This window comes from Vollenhovia emeryi, unplaced genomic scaffold (assembly GCF_000949405.1).
Source record: "Vollenhovia emeryi isolate VEMERY1.0 unplaced genomic scaffold, V.emery_V1.0 DF939159.1, whole genome shotgun sequence".
In the NCBI taxonomy this organism is placed as follows: domain Eukaryota; kingdom Metazoa; phylum Arthropoda; class Insecta; order Hymenoptera; family Formicidae; genus Vollenhovia; species Vollenhovia emeryi.
In genome coordinates, this window is record NW_011967207.1 from 1,824,014 (window position 1) to 1,837,767 (window position 13,754).

The 13,754-nt window shown below is 39.1% G+C and overlaps 3 protein-coding genes across 6 annotated transcripts; 2 read left to right on the forward strand and 1 right to left on the reverse strand.

Annotated features, from left to right (window-relative positions):
- Positions 1-1,331: 1,331 nt before the first annotated feature.
- Positions 1,332-3,840, forward strand: LOC105564897 (zinc finger protein 317). Its single transcript, XM_012017659.1, has 3 exons — positions 1,332-1,586; positions 1,771-2,044; positions 2,942-3,840. The coding sequence occupies exons 1-3, from the start codon at positions 1,332-1,334 to the stop codon at positions 3,838-3,840; spliced, it is 1,428 nt and encodes a 475-aa protein (XP_011873049.1).
- A 1,361-nt stretch (positions 3,841-5,201) lies between these two features.
- On the forward strand, positions 5,202-6,342 carry LOC105564885 (ATP synthase subunit delta, mitochondrial). Of its 2 annotated transcripts, none has more exons than XM_012017644.1 (4): positions 5,202-5,321; positions 5,524-5,671; positions 5,751-5,948; positions 6,032-6,342. In XM_012017644.1, exons 2-4 carry the CDS (start codon positions 5,552-5,554, stop codon positions 6,197-6,199), a joined length of 486 nt encoding a protein of 161 aa, XP_011873034.1. In that variant the 5' UTR covers positions 5,202-5,321; positions 5,524-5,551; the 3' UTR covers positions 6,200-6,342. The 2 variants fall into 2 exon arrangements, with proteins under 2 accessions (XP_011873034.1, XP_011873033.1); XM_012017643.1 differs by having other exon boundaries at positions 5,543-5,671.
- Positions 6,343-7,532: 1,190 nt separating this feature from the next.
- LOC105564886 lies at positions 7,533-12,637 on the reverse strand. 3 transcript variants are annotated; one of them, XM_012017646.1, is made up of 5 exons: positions 12,189-12,637; positions 10,556-10,785; positions 9,645-9,927; positions 9,276-9,459; positions 7,533-9,190 (listed from the first exon to the last, which is right to left on the reverse strand). In XM_012017646.1, the coding sequence occupies exons 1-5, from the start codon at positions 12,422-12,424 to the stop codon at positions 7,622-7,624; spliced, it is 2,502 nt and encodes an 833-aa protein (XP_011873036.1). In that variant the 5' UTR covers positions 12,425-12,637; the 3' UTR covers positions 7,533-7,621. The 3 variants fall into 3 exon arrangements, with proteins under 3 accessions (XP_011873036.1, XP_011873037.1, XP_011873038.1); XM_012017647.1 differs by lacking the exon at positions 12,189-12,637 and adding an exon at positions 10,127-10,133 and having other exon boundaries at positions 9,645-9,990; positions 10,556-10,628; XM_012017648.1 differs by lacking the exon at positions 12,189-12,637 and having other exon boundaries at positions 9,645-9,990; positions 10,556-10,635.
- Positions 12,638-13,754: the final 1,117 nt, after the last annotated feature.

A 13,754-nucleotide genomic window follows, 5' to 3' on the forward strand; every position in this document is an offset into this window, starting at 1 on the left:
AATCTACTGTTTTTGGCATTTATATCAATATTCAATTGATGTGCACAGTCAATTTATCATAGGCGATTAATCTTGTCGTTAAAACGATAAGTACGTCGTCCAGCGAAAGCGTTTTATGAGATTATCTATCGCATACATAAAAAAAGAAAAAGAGAGAAAGACACGCATTGGCAAGATAGCGCCGAGATTCTGGGTGAGATCGAGATTGCCGGACGATTAGACATATCCGAACGATATCGCGCCTACGCGATCAATGGCTCGGACCACCGGGAAGAATAAGCCACTTAATTTCCTAATCAACCGTTGATTCAGATGCACCTTTCGGCCGATCCCTCGCATTGGTAATACAGAAACGCGTAGTGGGTCGCAGCTGAGCCAAACAATGTCTTTTCACATGAAGCTTTTATAGCCCCATCGAGAGTACTAAAGGTCTGCTCCTAGTCCTACCCTACCGATTCGCGAATTGCACGCGTCTTCATCAAAAGCGCGAGTATATTTTGCATTACACCTTACGATTAAAATCAAGACGCGCAAAAGTAATAACATGAGTTATTACTTTTGGGAATAATGCAATCTAGATTTATTTAGATATAGATTTAGATATTATACCTAAATACAATGCAATTAATAATGTATATTTAGATTAAGTTTATTAATAAATAAATATTGTATGTACATGTATATAGTTAACTCATCTCAATTTTTAATTGTTGCTTCTTCATTAGCAATGTACAAGGCGCCCGTAATACCACGTGACGAGAAAGTAGCACCTGCTCCAGCAGGCAGAAAAACCCCAAAAGCGAACTTACGACCAGCTAGCTCCTCCCATGCCACGCGTTTGCACCAACGACATGAGTCGCAAGCAACCCAGCAGCCTGTCTACTACCGGCCCTAAATACAATTACGTATACGTATCTACTCATACAAAGAAGAATAGAGGGGGGGAGAATACGCGGCTAGACCAATGATCAAAATCATGCACCACCTCCAGTACAGATTTAAAGCATGTATGAAATATGTCTCTACCTTAGTTGATATCTCAACTCACGACTATGCGGATCGACGTACGACGGATCAAGGTACACCTTGAAAAGACTTGACACTGTGACTATAAACATACGTGGGTGTTCTGTAAAACTGTGAAATGTCATAGTGCAACTTTAATTTCGTTAAATATTTTTATTGTAATCTATGTTTTTCGAAAACATAGTTTACAAGGAGAACTGATCGAAGGAGAACCAAGGTTTGCGAGAAGAACTCCAAGGTGAAGAAGTATCGAAATTTCTCAGAATTGTTCGACAGAAATAATTTTGAATAGGGACGTGCAAGTGATGTATCCTGTAGTATCGGAGTACGAGGCGATAAGGAGAAAAAGCGGAGAATCAGAAGGCATTAGTTTATCTCAAAGATACCAAGTACAAAAATACTTAGCGCAAGGATACGTGAATTTATCCATGATCGGACGGCCGAACTTCTTCATGAGCAGACCGCTCGTTCGAGCCACTGGACTTCTTAACAGAAACTCCACGACCGAAATTATCCACGTCAATACGTTGTCTGAGGGAAATACATCAGTTAATCAATATGTATGTAGTGCGAAAACTTTTGTACAAATTTTATAGTATTTTATTTAGAAGAACTAAATTTCTATCTTAAGAGTTTTCATTTTAATAAAACATTTTTACATTCAACGTTTGCGGTAGAGTGATTTTATCGATGCATAGTAGTTTTTCATTGCAACTTAAAATCTATTAAACATTGCTATTCTAGAGTGCCATTGAAATCACTGAAGTCAGCGGTCGCCTTCACTGTCTCAATGGATCTATAAGTCCAGCCTGTTGGCTGAAAATCATCACCTTGGCGACAGATTTCCAAAATTACAACGTTCTACTCACGATTAGCAACGGGGGACTCGTGTTAAAAGCAATAAAAGACATAGCGTCAGGAGAACCACTGTTAATGTGGTTTGAGGATTGTATTTTGACTATGTTGAACATTCCATTTTTAACACCGGTAAACTGCAACATTCAAGGTAGGTATCTTTTCTAATCTAAGTTTTCCGCATGATGTTATCAGTAAATTTACCAGTTGTCTTACGCTAGTTTTCTTTATTCGCTAGTTGTCCTTAATAATTTATAACTATTAATTTTATCATTAATAACGCCTTTTAGTTATTATTAAATTTTATCTCTTATTAAAAAGACCATAGTCCATTTTATAATAATTGTGTCGCTGAGAAGTTCTATTGATAAAAAGTATATATACATATAAATATATGAAATATATATATTTTACAATTATTTAATGTATGATATTTTACATTATTATCATATTAATGCAATTTAAAAGTATAAAGTTTATTGCAGATATTTAAAATAAGTATATTATTCATTAGACTAATCACGCGGTAATTGAACTAGATTGATTTATAAAATTTATAAGATTTATTATCTGATTTATAAGACAACTTCATACAGGTTACGTAAAACTTTTGTGTTAAATAGGACCAAGTACTAATTGAATTTCAATTAATGCTAATATAAAATTGATTACAATATTGGCAGATTTCTCAATGTGTTACTTCAAGAATCTAATCATTTTATTACTGTTTAATATTTTTAAATTAGTTGAGAAATAAAAAATAAAAAGATGTTATTTAATAAAACTTCGTAGTCTGTCGCATAGCTAGTCTAGCAAGATCAATATAAATTTTACTTTTTACACTGATATTACGGCACTCGTAAGCGATAAATAATTTTCATGGTTTTTAATGAAAAACAATTTAACGACATTCGCAAGAAGTGAATTCCGAAAACTATAACTTATATAATTCTAAACAGCATTAATATATAATAATAATGCAAAATAACAAATGCATTAGTAAAAAATGGAATATGTCCATGCACCATTTATCAATAGATAATTATTTGAATTATCGCAGGTCAGGTTTACATGTGTCACAATTGCAACAGCTGTTTTGATTATCCAAATCCTCTGAAACTGCATTTGGCGTTGGATTGCAACCGAATGGACAACAGTTACATTTGGATGCTACTAGCGAACAAGATCGTTAATTCCCAGAGTACGGATTTCTCCTTCAGTCATGCAGGAAGAAGTTTCACGTTTGAGCTGAAGCCCTTGCCCGTTTCTAGACCGACAGCATTACCGATCGGTATTCCAGCGTACCCGATTCAAACAATTGACACCACCGCCCGTTCATTGAGGAACGATTCGCCGTGCTCGTCGAATCAGTTATCGTCCATCTCCTCGAACGGTCCCTCTCCGGTACCCCCGTATTCTTCGGTAAAATCCCCGCCGGCAGAGATCTTACCGAGCACGTCGGCCTACGAATCGCCTATCGAGAACGTGGAGAGAAATCGCTATTTGGCTCTGAGGCCCTACGAAGTCCTGATGCAGCGAGACGTCTACAGGAGTAGTTTCATGCCCTACGACATGCGTCCCGGCGTACAAGCGGAAACCAAGAGGAAGGATCCCGCGCAAGTGGAGACACTTGCCAGCGACATGGGCAAGTGCGGCGCCGGGTACAGGTGTATATTCTGCGACAAAATATACTCGAGAAAATACGGACTGCGGATCCACATTAGGACACACACGGGTTACAAGCCCCTGAAATGCGACTTCTGCCAGCACAGATTCGGGGATCCCAGTAATCTCAACAAACACGTGAGACTGCATGCGACTAACGACAGCCGTTACAAGTGCAGTATTTGCAACAAAATGCTGGTCAGAAGGAGGGACTTGGAGAGACACATAAATTCCTGGCACTCGGAAAAGAATGACGCTAACGTTTCCAATGCCGAAATCAATGACGGGGATTAGGGGCCAGGATTAAAGAACGGCGAGTTCCGCAGAGTGACTTAGGCTTTATCTCACAATAAAAACATGTCATTGTCTGTGATAAATAGATTATTCAGAGAGACACTGATAATCGTAAGCAATGACATCTTTTTCTCTAAATCGATTTTAAATATTAAGATGTTGTACAGAAGAATATACTATTTTCAGATTAATTATAAGGAATAATATCGTTCCCCCCCGCTATTTTCTAACAATTTCATAGCAACTATCAGTCCTTCCTCATTGAAAGACCCCCAGTTGTAAATCGTATTTTAATAATTATAAATGTATTTTTGTAATTTATAAATCAAACTATAAATCGCTTGTTTATGGATCTAGCTATACGCGTGTTACAATCCCCCATTACAGATGTCGATAAACAAAGTCAGCGTATTTTATATTTATAAGAACTGTTGTTGTTGAAAATAAAAACTTGTATGCATCATAAATTTGTAAATGTTACTTCCTTGCATTGTTTTCCGCTCGTTAAGGTCGACGTTATTGCTGCAACGGTATTCTCAGTTATCTAGAAGACTGTCGAGTGAGTGTGGATGAATAATAGACTGCCCGACTTTTAAATTACTTCTTCATTGCAATAAGTACGGACAATAATTGTTTCTTTAGACGACACATTGAAAATTTAATATTACATTGTAATATTACATTTAATATTACATTGTAATATTACATTTTCAATGTGTCGTCTAAAGAAACAATTATTGCCCGTTTTAAACATTTAAACAGGAGTGGCTATCGTATTGCATTGCATCGCGCAATTTGATTAATTCATACGCGTAATTGATTTATGAAGACTCGATCGTCCGAACAATACTATGATCGCACGCAGCTCACTTGTCGAAACTATCGCACGATGTACTGTATCTAATGAATTCAAGCCATCAGATTGTGTTAGATATCTCACAGTGAGAAATTCGCCATTGATATATACTTAATTATCGCGTACACGTCCATGAAATGGTCAACAATCATAAATTCACTTACCAGTCGCTGCACCGTCGCCATCGTCGTTGTCGTCACTGCTTCGGCGGGCGCTAGAAAAGAAAAGAGAGGCAAAAGGTGAGCGTATAAATTGCAAAAGGCTTAAAAGAGTGCTAAATCTTACGAACATGGACATCTTAGAAACGACCATTTACTTCGCATGCCAATCCGTCAAGACCCCTTTTTTCCATCGCATCAAAAGTCGCCACCAACACACACACATACACGCGCAAAATTTTGCTACGCACACTCCAGTCCAAGTGCAGAAGGTGCGACGAATAGCGCAACGGAATCCCCCCCCCCCCCCAAGCGACGTCAACGGCATCTGTGGCACAAACCGCGAACCCTGTTACGGCCGCTTCGTTACGCGCGGTCGATACGAGTAACGAGGATCAGCCTGCGCTCCGGCACGCATCTATGATACTCGCAGGACTTTAAAATACGGATACAGGCAATCGCACACGGTGAGCAACAACGATCCGATTGCAAACGAGACACGTGAAACCTCGCGCGAAGACTCGCGCTCGCCTGCGCTCGGACCGTCGTCCAGCAGCGGGAGCGAGAAGAATCACGCGAGGTTATATGTGCGTCCCGTACTCGTGATGTAACAGCCCCCCGGGCCGTTGTCGTTGACGCGAGGGGAACGTATTCTTCTCTCTGTGACAGAAACACCGATCGTTTTCAGTGCGCCATAATGTCCAACCTCGCTCGCACCTTGCGCCCCTTCCTCAGGTGCGTCCGCGGCCAGAGGAGAAGCTATGCGGACGCTGCGTCCGGTAATGAGATGAAGTTCACGTTCGCTGGCGCTAATCAGGTAGGCTGGAAAATTGTACGGGATGATAAGGGATCGCAGTCGTGCAAACGTTCTCAGTATGCTCTTCCTTGGACACTAGGTATTCTACGATCAATCCTCGATTCGTCAAGTCGACGTACCTTCCTTCTCGGGCTCCTTCGGCATTTTACCCAAGCACGTGCCCACGTTGGCGGTGTTGAAGCCTGGTGTAGTTACTGTCTACGAAGATGACGGTTCGTCCAAGAAAATTTTCGTCTCCTCCGGCACCGTCACCATTAACGAGGACGGCAGTGTACAGGTATACACCTGGATTTCTTCAGTGAGCTCAGTGTAACACAGTTTCTTCGTTGGATACTAAAACGATTTGTTATTTGCCGGTAGATCTTGGCAGAGGAAGCCCATCCAGTAGAAAACCTCGACAACTCGGCAGCGAGGGACATTTTGAGCAAAGCTCAACAACAGCTCTCCTCGGCAACGTCGGACGTAGATAAGGCTGAAGCGGGTATTGCGGTTGAAGTTGCAGAAGCACTTGTACAAGCTACGCAATGAATGTTACGAGTAATATGGAATTATACGTGTATACATATGTACTTGGACACGCTACCAGTTAGAAAGAGGCATGTGTTCGAACGCATTCTTGTTCTTGATATTGTTGTACGACAGTGTAGCAACAATAAAAATGTGTTAAATTACGTATATCTATTTAATTGAATACATTGTGCCAAATTTTATGTTACAATTAATGTGCACAGATGCTAAAAGGAAGGTAACAGAGGATAGTTGTTATAGATTCTTTATTGAGTTAGTTTTCGTATTTGTTCATTAACAACATAATAAATATGCTGCTATTTACAAGTTATTTAGGTACATTGATTTTATTGCAAGTACTTATAACAGCCATAAAAATTTCCACGCTAAAATTGTTAAAAACTAACATCTCTCCAATCTGTTCGTTACAATAATGCATAACATAAAATACTAAACTCTATGGTAGTTAGAACCTAAAACGTAGTATCTTTACTTAGTAACGTTACAGCAGTAACATTACAAATACTTTGGTTGTTTATAAGTATTTGGCACTTCCTGATTAACTGAGGAAATATCAAGTTCTTTCACTAACGTGCACTAGTAAAAAGCTTTTTCTCAAAGATATCATGTGTATAAACAACAATAAAGTAGAGTGATATTCCTAGAGTTAACACTATGATCTGGGACCATACAAGAGCACTACATTCAAGAGTTAAATAAATTAAATTCTTAAACATACAACTATATCATTATTTTTGTATTTATATATATTATAAATAAAAATTAAAAAAGAAGATATTAACATGCTGTACATATTTTTAACGCTCTTAAATTTGTGACAACTTTTTCAGCAATATTATAGATTCAATTATATAAAAAAGCACATTCGTTATTCAGATATCAAAATATACTATCTATTCGTTTTTACGTTGTACGAAAAGATTATGAAATTGGATATACTCGTAAAACATTGTTCGTGTCAAAATAACTTATTTGTATAAAAGTAATTGCATAGAATGCATTTTTCTTCTTGCATTCCGGTATATATTTTATCAGTTGTCAATTTTCTTTTCAAGTTACGTTTGTGAATTATTTTGAAATTGCGGATATCTTGTTTATTAATATTATGAATTATGCAACAGTAATTTTATATGTATAAACACTTTTGTAAAAAGTCTACAAATATTTGGCACAAGGTAATGCATAGAATTATATGTAGAATATGTAGAATCCCTTAACAGGATTCTATCTATGTATCTAGCACATATATGTACAGTCACATATTCTCAATTCGTCCTAGATAAAATATTCGAAAGGCAAAAATTGCCCATATTTAAAGCTATTGGGTGTAAAATCACAAATCTTTTTGGGGATTAGCATAGAAATACAGCATTATTTTTTTGTTTGCGTGACTAGTTAAAATTAGTAAAGAATATTTATGAATCACTGATTCTTGGCTAATTGACATTTCATCAAGGATGGTAACAATTTTTCCCTACAACATGCATTCGTAGCATTGCTAGTATTCTTACAACAGTTGCTAAATATTTTCTGTAGCTGCTGCAGTGTCTGTAGACAGATTACAACACAGCAAGAATCACAACCACCGGACTCGGTGTTGCAGGAACATTTACTTTGCAAAGAAGACACAAAGTCGGTTACGATTTGTACCGTGTCTTTTTTCGTAACTTCTGCGACCGGGTTGCTTGTGCAGTTCTGACAATTTTGTAAGTTATCGCATTTACAATCAGTGCATTTACATATATCAGCGTCTGCCGTGATCTCCTGTAAAATATTTCTATCTTTGTTTCTTATGTTACCTGCCTTATGCTCATATTCTGCAATTTTTTGACATTGTACAATATCGACGTTCGCCGAAGTCTCCTGCGCATTCATCGCGACGGTATTTTTCAAGTTTTCCGTAGACGGCAATTGGGTCTCTATTTCCACCGGATAAGGCTCTGGACCTACTAAATCCACCAGAGAATGAACTGTGGGGAAAGCATTTAATTCTGACCAAGATTGTGCTCTCAACGCAGGCGCAGTTGCCAGTGCCATCACGTCTACCCAAGGGGAAGGTAATTCCTCTTCGGTTGCTATCGCGAGTTCAACTGCTTCGGACTGAGCGCTCGTAACAGCATTCTCGTGCAAATCGTGATTTGAAACCGCGATAAGAGGCTCATTTTGCAAATTTGCGTCATTGATGAATGAGAGAGTGTCCATCCCGTTCTCGAAAAGGTGGGCTTCGTTCGAGGAACTTATAATATCAGTAATATGACTAGTAATGCAATTGGCACTATACAACGCATTGTTGCTATCAGATATATTTTCTGCGTTTGATCGGTTTGCGAACACATCGTCGGAAGCAGTAATGGATTCATTTTTATACTGTTTCATATTATTCGTGAAACTTGTGCCCTCGGAAATGTGCGCTATTGCATTTTGCAAACCATCCTCCATAATCTTCTGCCCTAAATTTATCGGGATAGACTGATCCTGCCTAGCTGTACCGTCACTGTGCGCTTCCGGTAACGAAGCTGACTTGTGCGGATGACTCTGATGCCCGACTACATCCATCAAATTATCATGCTGCACGTCCGATTCGGTCATTTGATTAAATACTTTAAATTCGTTATAGTTCTCATTACTGTTAAAAACTGCGTGCTCGTTAAAATTATCTAAAACAATATCCGTCGCAAGAAGCGCAACTCCGGTAGTACCATTCGAATCTTCGTCTTTGGCAGAAGAATAATCGAGCTTCACGTCCAACTTGCGACGTGTCATAATATCCATTATATTAGTAGGAGTTACTTGTTCCGCTGCGTTTTTCGCGGACACATATGGCATGTTTTCATCACTTTGTATGAGATCTGTAGATATTGGTATGACAGCGTACGATTGTACAGTGGTGTTGCTCGCGCTCATTTTCACAAGTTTCAATTCTAATTGAGTTAACTTTTTTTGCTTCTCAGCCACATCGTCACCTCTGTTATCTCTGTTACCTCTATGCTTCTGTCGTGACATAAAAAAATTAAGATTTAATATGATTAATACGAGAGATACTCCATTGTTAATACTTTCGATTATTAATACTTACCGTATCATTATTCACAGCTTTGTTATGTGTTTTTATGTGGCTCTTTAAGCTATGAGGAGTAGTAAAACGTCGTTTGCAATTTTCAAAGGTACAGACGTACGGCCGTTCGCCTGTATGTGTCCTCTTGTGCGTTTTTAAATGGTGCGAAGCCGTAAAGGCCTTTCCACAACCCTTCTCTCTGCATCTTAAAATAAACGAGAAGTGATAAACCTAAATATATTGATAAAATATTCACTGTGTAGTCACTTTTAGAAACTAGCCGAGTTCAATGATCTGTTTTGGTGTCAATTTACTTAACATGTTTGAAATAATGACTTGTAATATGTCTTTCTTGTTTTTAATATTATAGGAAGTAATCGAAAAACATACTTGTACGGTCTTTCTTGAGTATGAGTACGTATATGTTTCTTGAGATCGCTTAAAGTAGTGAAGAATTTAACGCATCCAGTCTCTTCGCAGTTGAATGTATTGCCACTATGAAGTCTTTGGTGAGCTCTCAGTCTGTAAAGGGTATTGAACGCTTTCTCACATCCTTTGTGATTGCATTCAAACGGTTTTACTTTTGTGTGTACCCTAATGTGGATCTTTAGACTGTAGGACGTGAGAAAGGCCTTGCCGCAACTCGGTTCTGCGCATTTAAATCGATACTCGCCTGAAAGTTTTGAGAATTCCCTCCGCATAAAAAGATTGCAGGTCTACCTATCTCTTGCAGTATCTGAAAGCCATGCAGGTCAAAGCGTTCCCTTTATGCTAGCATTGACGAATTAACAATATCAGTTGCAGCAGAAAGATATATTTTATTGCCATTTATTGCCAGCGTTAACCGTGGAATGTATGGCTTTTCAACTTACCTGGATTCTATCATCCATGGAAGATAGCAAAAACAAGGGCACATATCATTTGTTAATATAGCGTATAGAACAAACTGCACATTGGATAAGCACAACATGCAAAGCACGATGGTTTTTATAACGATATAGATCAGACAATTATAGATGAGGCAACATAAACAATGGTACAATGAAATTTTATTGCCGAGATGAATATTCCAAGTACGATGAAAGATTTTTTAAGTATTAAATATAAAGTGGAAAATATACAGGAAGTAATTATATATTTATGATCTCATGTTTACCAAGTCACATTTTTCAAAATACATAATATGTTAGAGACATTTTGCCATGAGAAAGTTCTCTATTCTAATTTTATCACATCTACCGTTGAAAATCCCATAAAGTGTATATCGATTCTTAAAAGAAAGTTACTTTGGAGAAACTTACCTTTGTGTGTTTTCATATGAGTACGCAAATTTCCAATGGTACTATACGTTCGGGTGCAGCCTTCGTATTGGCAATTGTAACGATTTATATGCTTCTGATTGGCATCCGGGTCGATACTTTCAACCGTGACAGTCTCGAAAGGGGCTACGTGATCCTCGAGCGATATGTCATCTTGGCCTTGATGAATTCGCATATAAATTTCATCTGAACCGATGGCATGATGAATACGCCTGTAAATGTAAACATGTATCGATATATACACGCGTATCATATATTATATAATCTGTACCTGAGAAGTAAAACTGTCCCAACTACAAAATTATCGTTTTTGCTCCTTGTCTCGACTGAACGCTCTACTTATTTATTTTATATATATTTTCTTTGAGGAAAGTATTTTCAAACAAATTTTAGAATATTGTAAAAATAATTAGAGAACAACTTGTAGAAATGCAAGTTCATTTCAGCTCTCCCGTATGTCTTTGCTAAATGCCAGTTACGACAGTTGGCCTCTCAGGTACAGATTTTGGCTGATAGCAGAGCACAAGCGCTTACGACTGTCTTAAGTCGTAGACGTAGGGCAAGGCAAAGACCAATTTAAGTCGTGAAAGTCGCTTGTATACGACTTAAGTTTCTCTCTGCCTTACCGCTATCATAAGATACGTAATAAGAGATAAAGGCTGATGGCAGAGATCGATCCGTAAGCACTTAAGACTGTCTCAGGCACTTACGGATCGTTCTCTGCCATCAGTCTTTATCTCTTATCACGTATCCCATGATAGCGTCCTTTTCCAGATTCCCTACAACTCTATTAATTTAATGTTTCTTAAATATTACTAAATATTCCTTAAATAAGGTGAAATTGGCGGTAAGTTATATTGACATTGCTATTTCCGAAACCTAACAATTTTCCTAACTGTACAAAATGATAGACACATGCGCCAATTTTGTTATCAGATCTTACTGGCGGGTTGCGTATATAGCAGGATTGTGAGTAATCATTCGGTATACATAGGCATCGTGAAAACTAAATTTGTAACAGACTCGGCGTCAGTGTTCAATGCGAGAGAGCTTTGCAAAAGAGCGCCGCCACTAATATCGCGATGCGCGTAATTACGATAATAATGCTCCTAATTACGAGAGTAAAAGTAAAATAAACAATCAAGACGTAACAAAGCAACGAAAAATCGCACCCAAGTTAATTACAAGTTCATCGCCCGTTTCCACGAATACAAATTGTCAACAAACAGAGTAAGGCGCGCTCCACACCATTGTTATCGCACGTGTAACAATATATACGTGACATATGGTTTATTTTGAAACTGTTATGCAGCAGCCCAAGTTGAAAAGCTCCCGGAGGCGCGGACGGTGAGACGCCTCGGCGACGGTTCTCCCCAGGCGATTTATGAATTGAAGCGCTTCGAAGCTCCTATAGCCTTATAAGGCGGGGACGAGAAATACTGACAAGGGTGCGCGAGCGAAATATCGACGGTGCGAGCGACCCATAGGCCCGACCGCGTCGCTCTCTGGCTCGCTCTCGCGAGGAGCGCGCACGCGGTTGGGCGGGCGAGGGAACGCCGAGAGTCGCGCGGGAGTACGCCGTGAAAAAATTGTCGAGCGTCTCTTCCGGACTCACTCAGCCGTGCTGTCGTCGGCAGGCAGCCCGTCGTTGATAGCAGCATCGTCGTCGGAGTACTTGTCGTAATCGAACACCGCACTCTGCTCGTAGACCCTCTCGAAGCTGGACAGGTCGAGGGAGGTGTCGTCCAGGCAATCCTGCAGATCGTGCGTCACGAGGATGTTGTCGAAATTGCCGCCGATACCGTCCGCATTCGAGTCCTCTTGGAACTTGTCGCTCTCCCACATCGCCATACTTTTTCGGGTCGTTGCGCGACAAACAAAACGCGCGACGAACCTCCCCGTTCGTGCTCTGACATAACCTACAACCTGCGACGCAATCGGCAAGGCAGGCCGCCGAGGAGAGCCCGTTATCGACGCGGAGAAAGATGCAGCCGACGTAGCAGAGCCGACAGCACGGAGAAATGACGAGTTTCTTATCACCGTTGCCTCTCTCCTGTAACTTGTTTTTTTTTAATTAAAAGTAGGTGCTGGTAGCATTTCTGCCGACAATCCCTCTCTCTCTCCCTCTCACCCCCCTTCTCTCTCTAATCAGTCAAATGTGATTGGCCGGGACCAAGTTTGTTCAGGTCACAGGCCAGTATTCGTAGTCCGTTCATATATTTAAAACAGAGAAAAACCTGAGGCCGGTATTCATAGTCGATTCTTATTTCAAAATCATCTTGAGTGTTGTCTTAAGAAGCTAATACGGCTCTGCGATTGGTTAAAAAAACACATTAAGAGTATACTTGAGATGATCTTAAATACATATAAGAACGGACTATGAATACCGGTCTGAGAGCGGCCACGCCGGTGTTTTACTTGTTACCGTTTCGCTAAGCAGTTTCCAGCGTTTTACGCCCACTTTTATTTTTGGAACTACTTCGCTACGCCCATTTTCAAGCACTATCGATAAAGTCTCCAGGTAATACTGAAGGCGAGTCTCTCATTCTCAGTTTTTGATGAAAATTCATAGGGTCGTGTATTTTTGCCTGTAAAACACGAATTTGCAAGTTAAAATTGTCACTCGGCACTAATAAGAGTTATAAATTATTAAAATCTGACAGTTGTGAGGTTAAGATACCTGTCGTATGTACCGACACCAACAAACACTATAAGCGAGCGGCGTAAAAGGAGAGCATCAGGAGGAGACGATACCATGCAAGAATCTGAAAAAAAACACGAAAAACAAAACAGTCATACATAAATTATATATCGTACAGAATGAATAAATGATCAACAGGTTTATAAAATTAAAGTTATATTTCTTCAGTTCTTTTAGTTTTGACCATGAAAATGACCTTGTCGCAAATTTTTATTGTCATACTCGTAATCAGCGTTCAAAAATACAAAAAATAGTGTCGCTTCAAAAAGATCGGAGGGTTCACCGATTCGGATTTAACTACTCCCAGATAGCACAGGACGTCCTCAGGATCATCCTGAATATGTCCCGGGATGTCCTGGGATCTTTTCAGGACATAGTTGTATTACTTAGTTGTATTATATAAATATTATAAAATATTATATAAATATTTTATATAAATATTTTATGTATAAAACTTACTTCAGAAATAATTCTAGAATA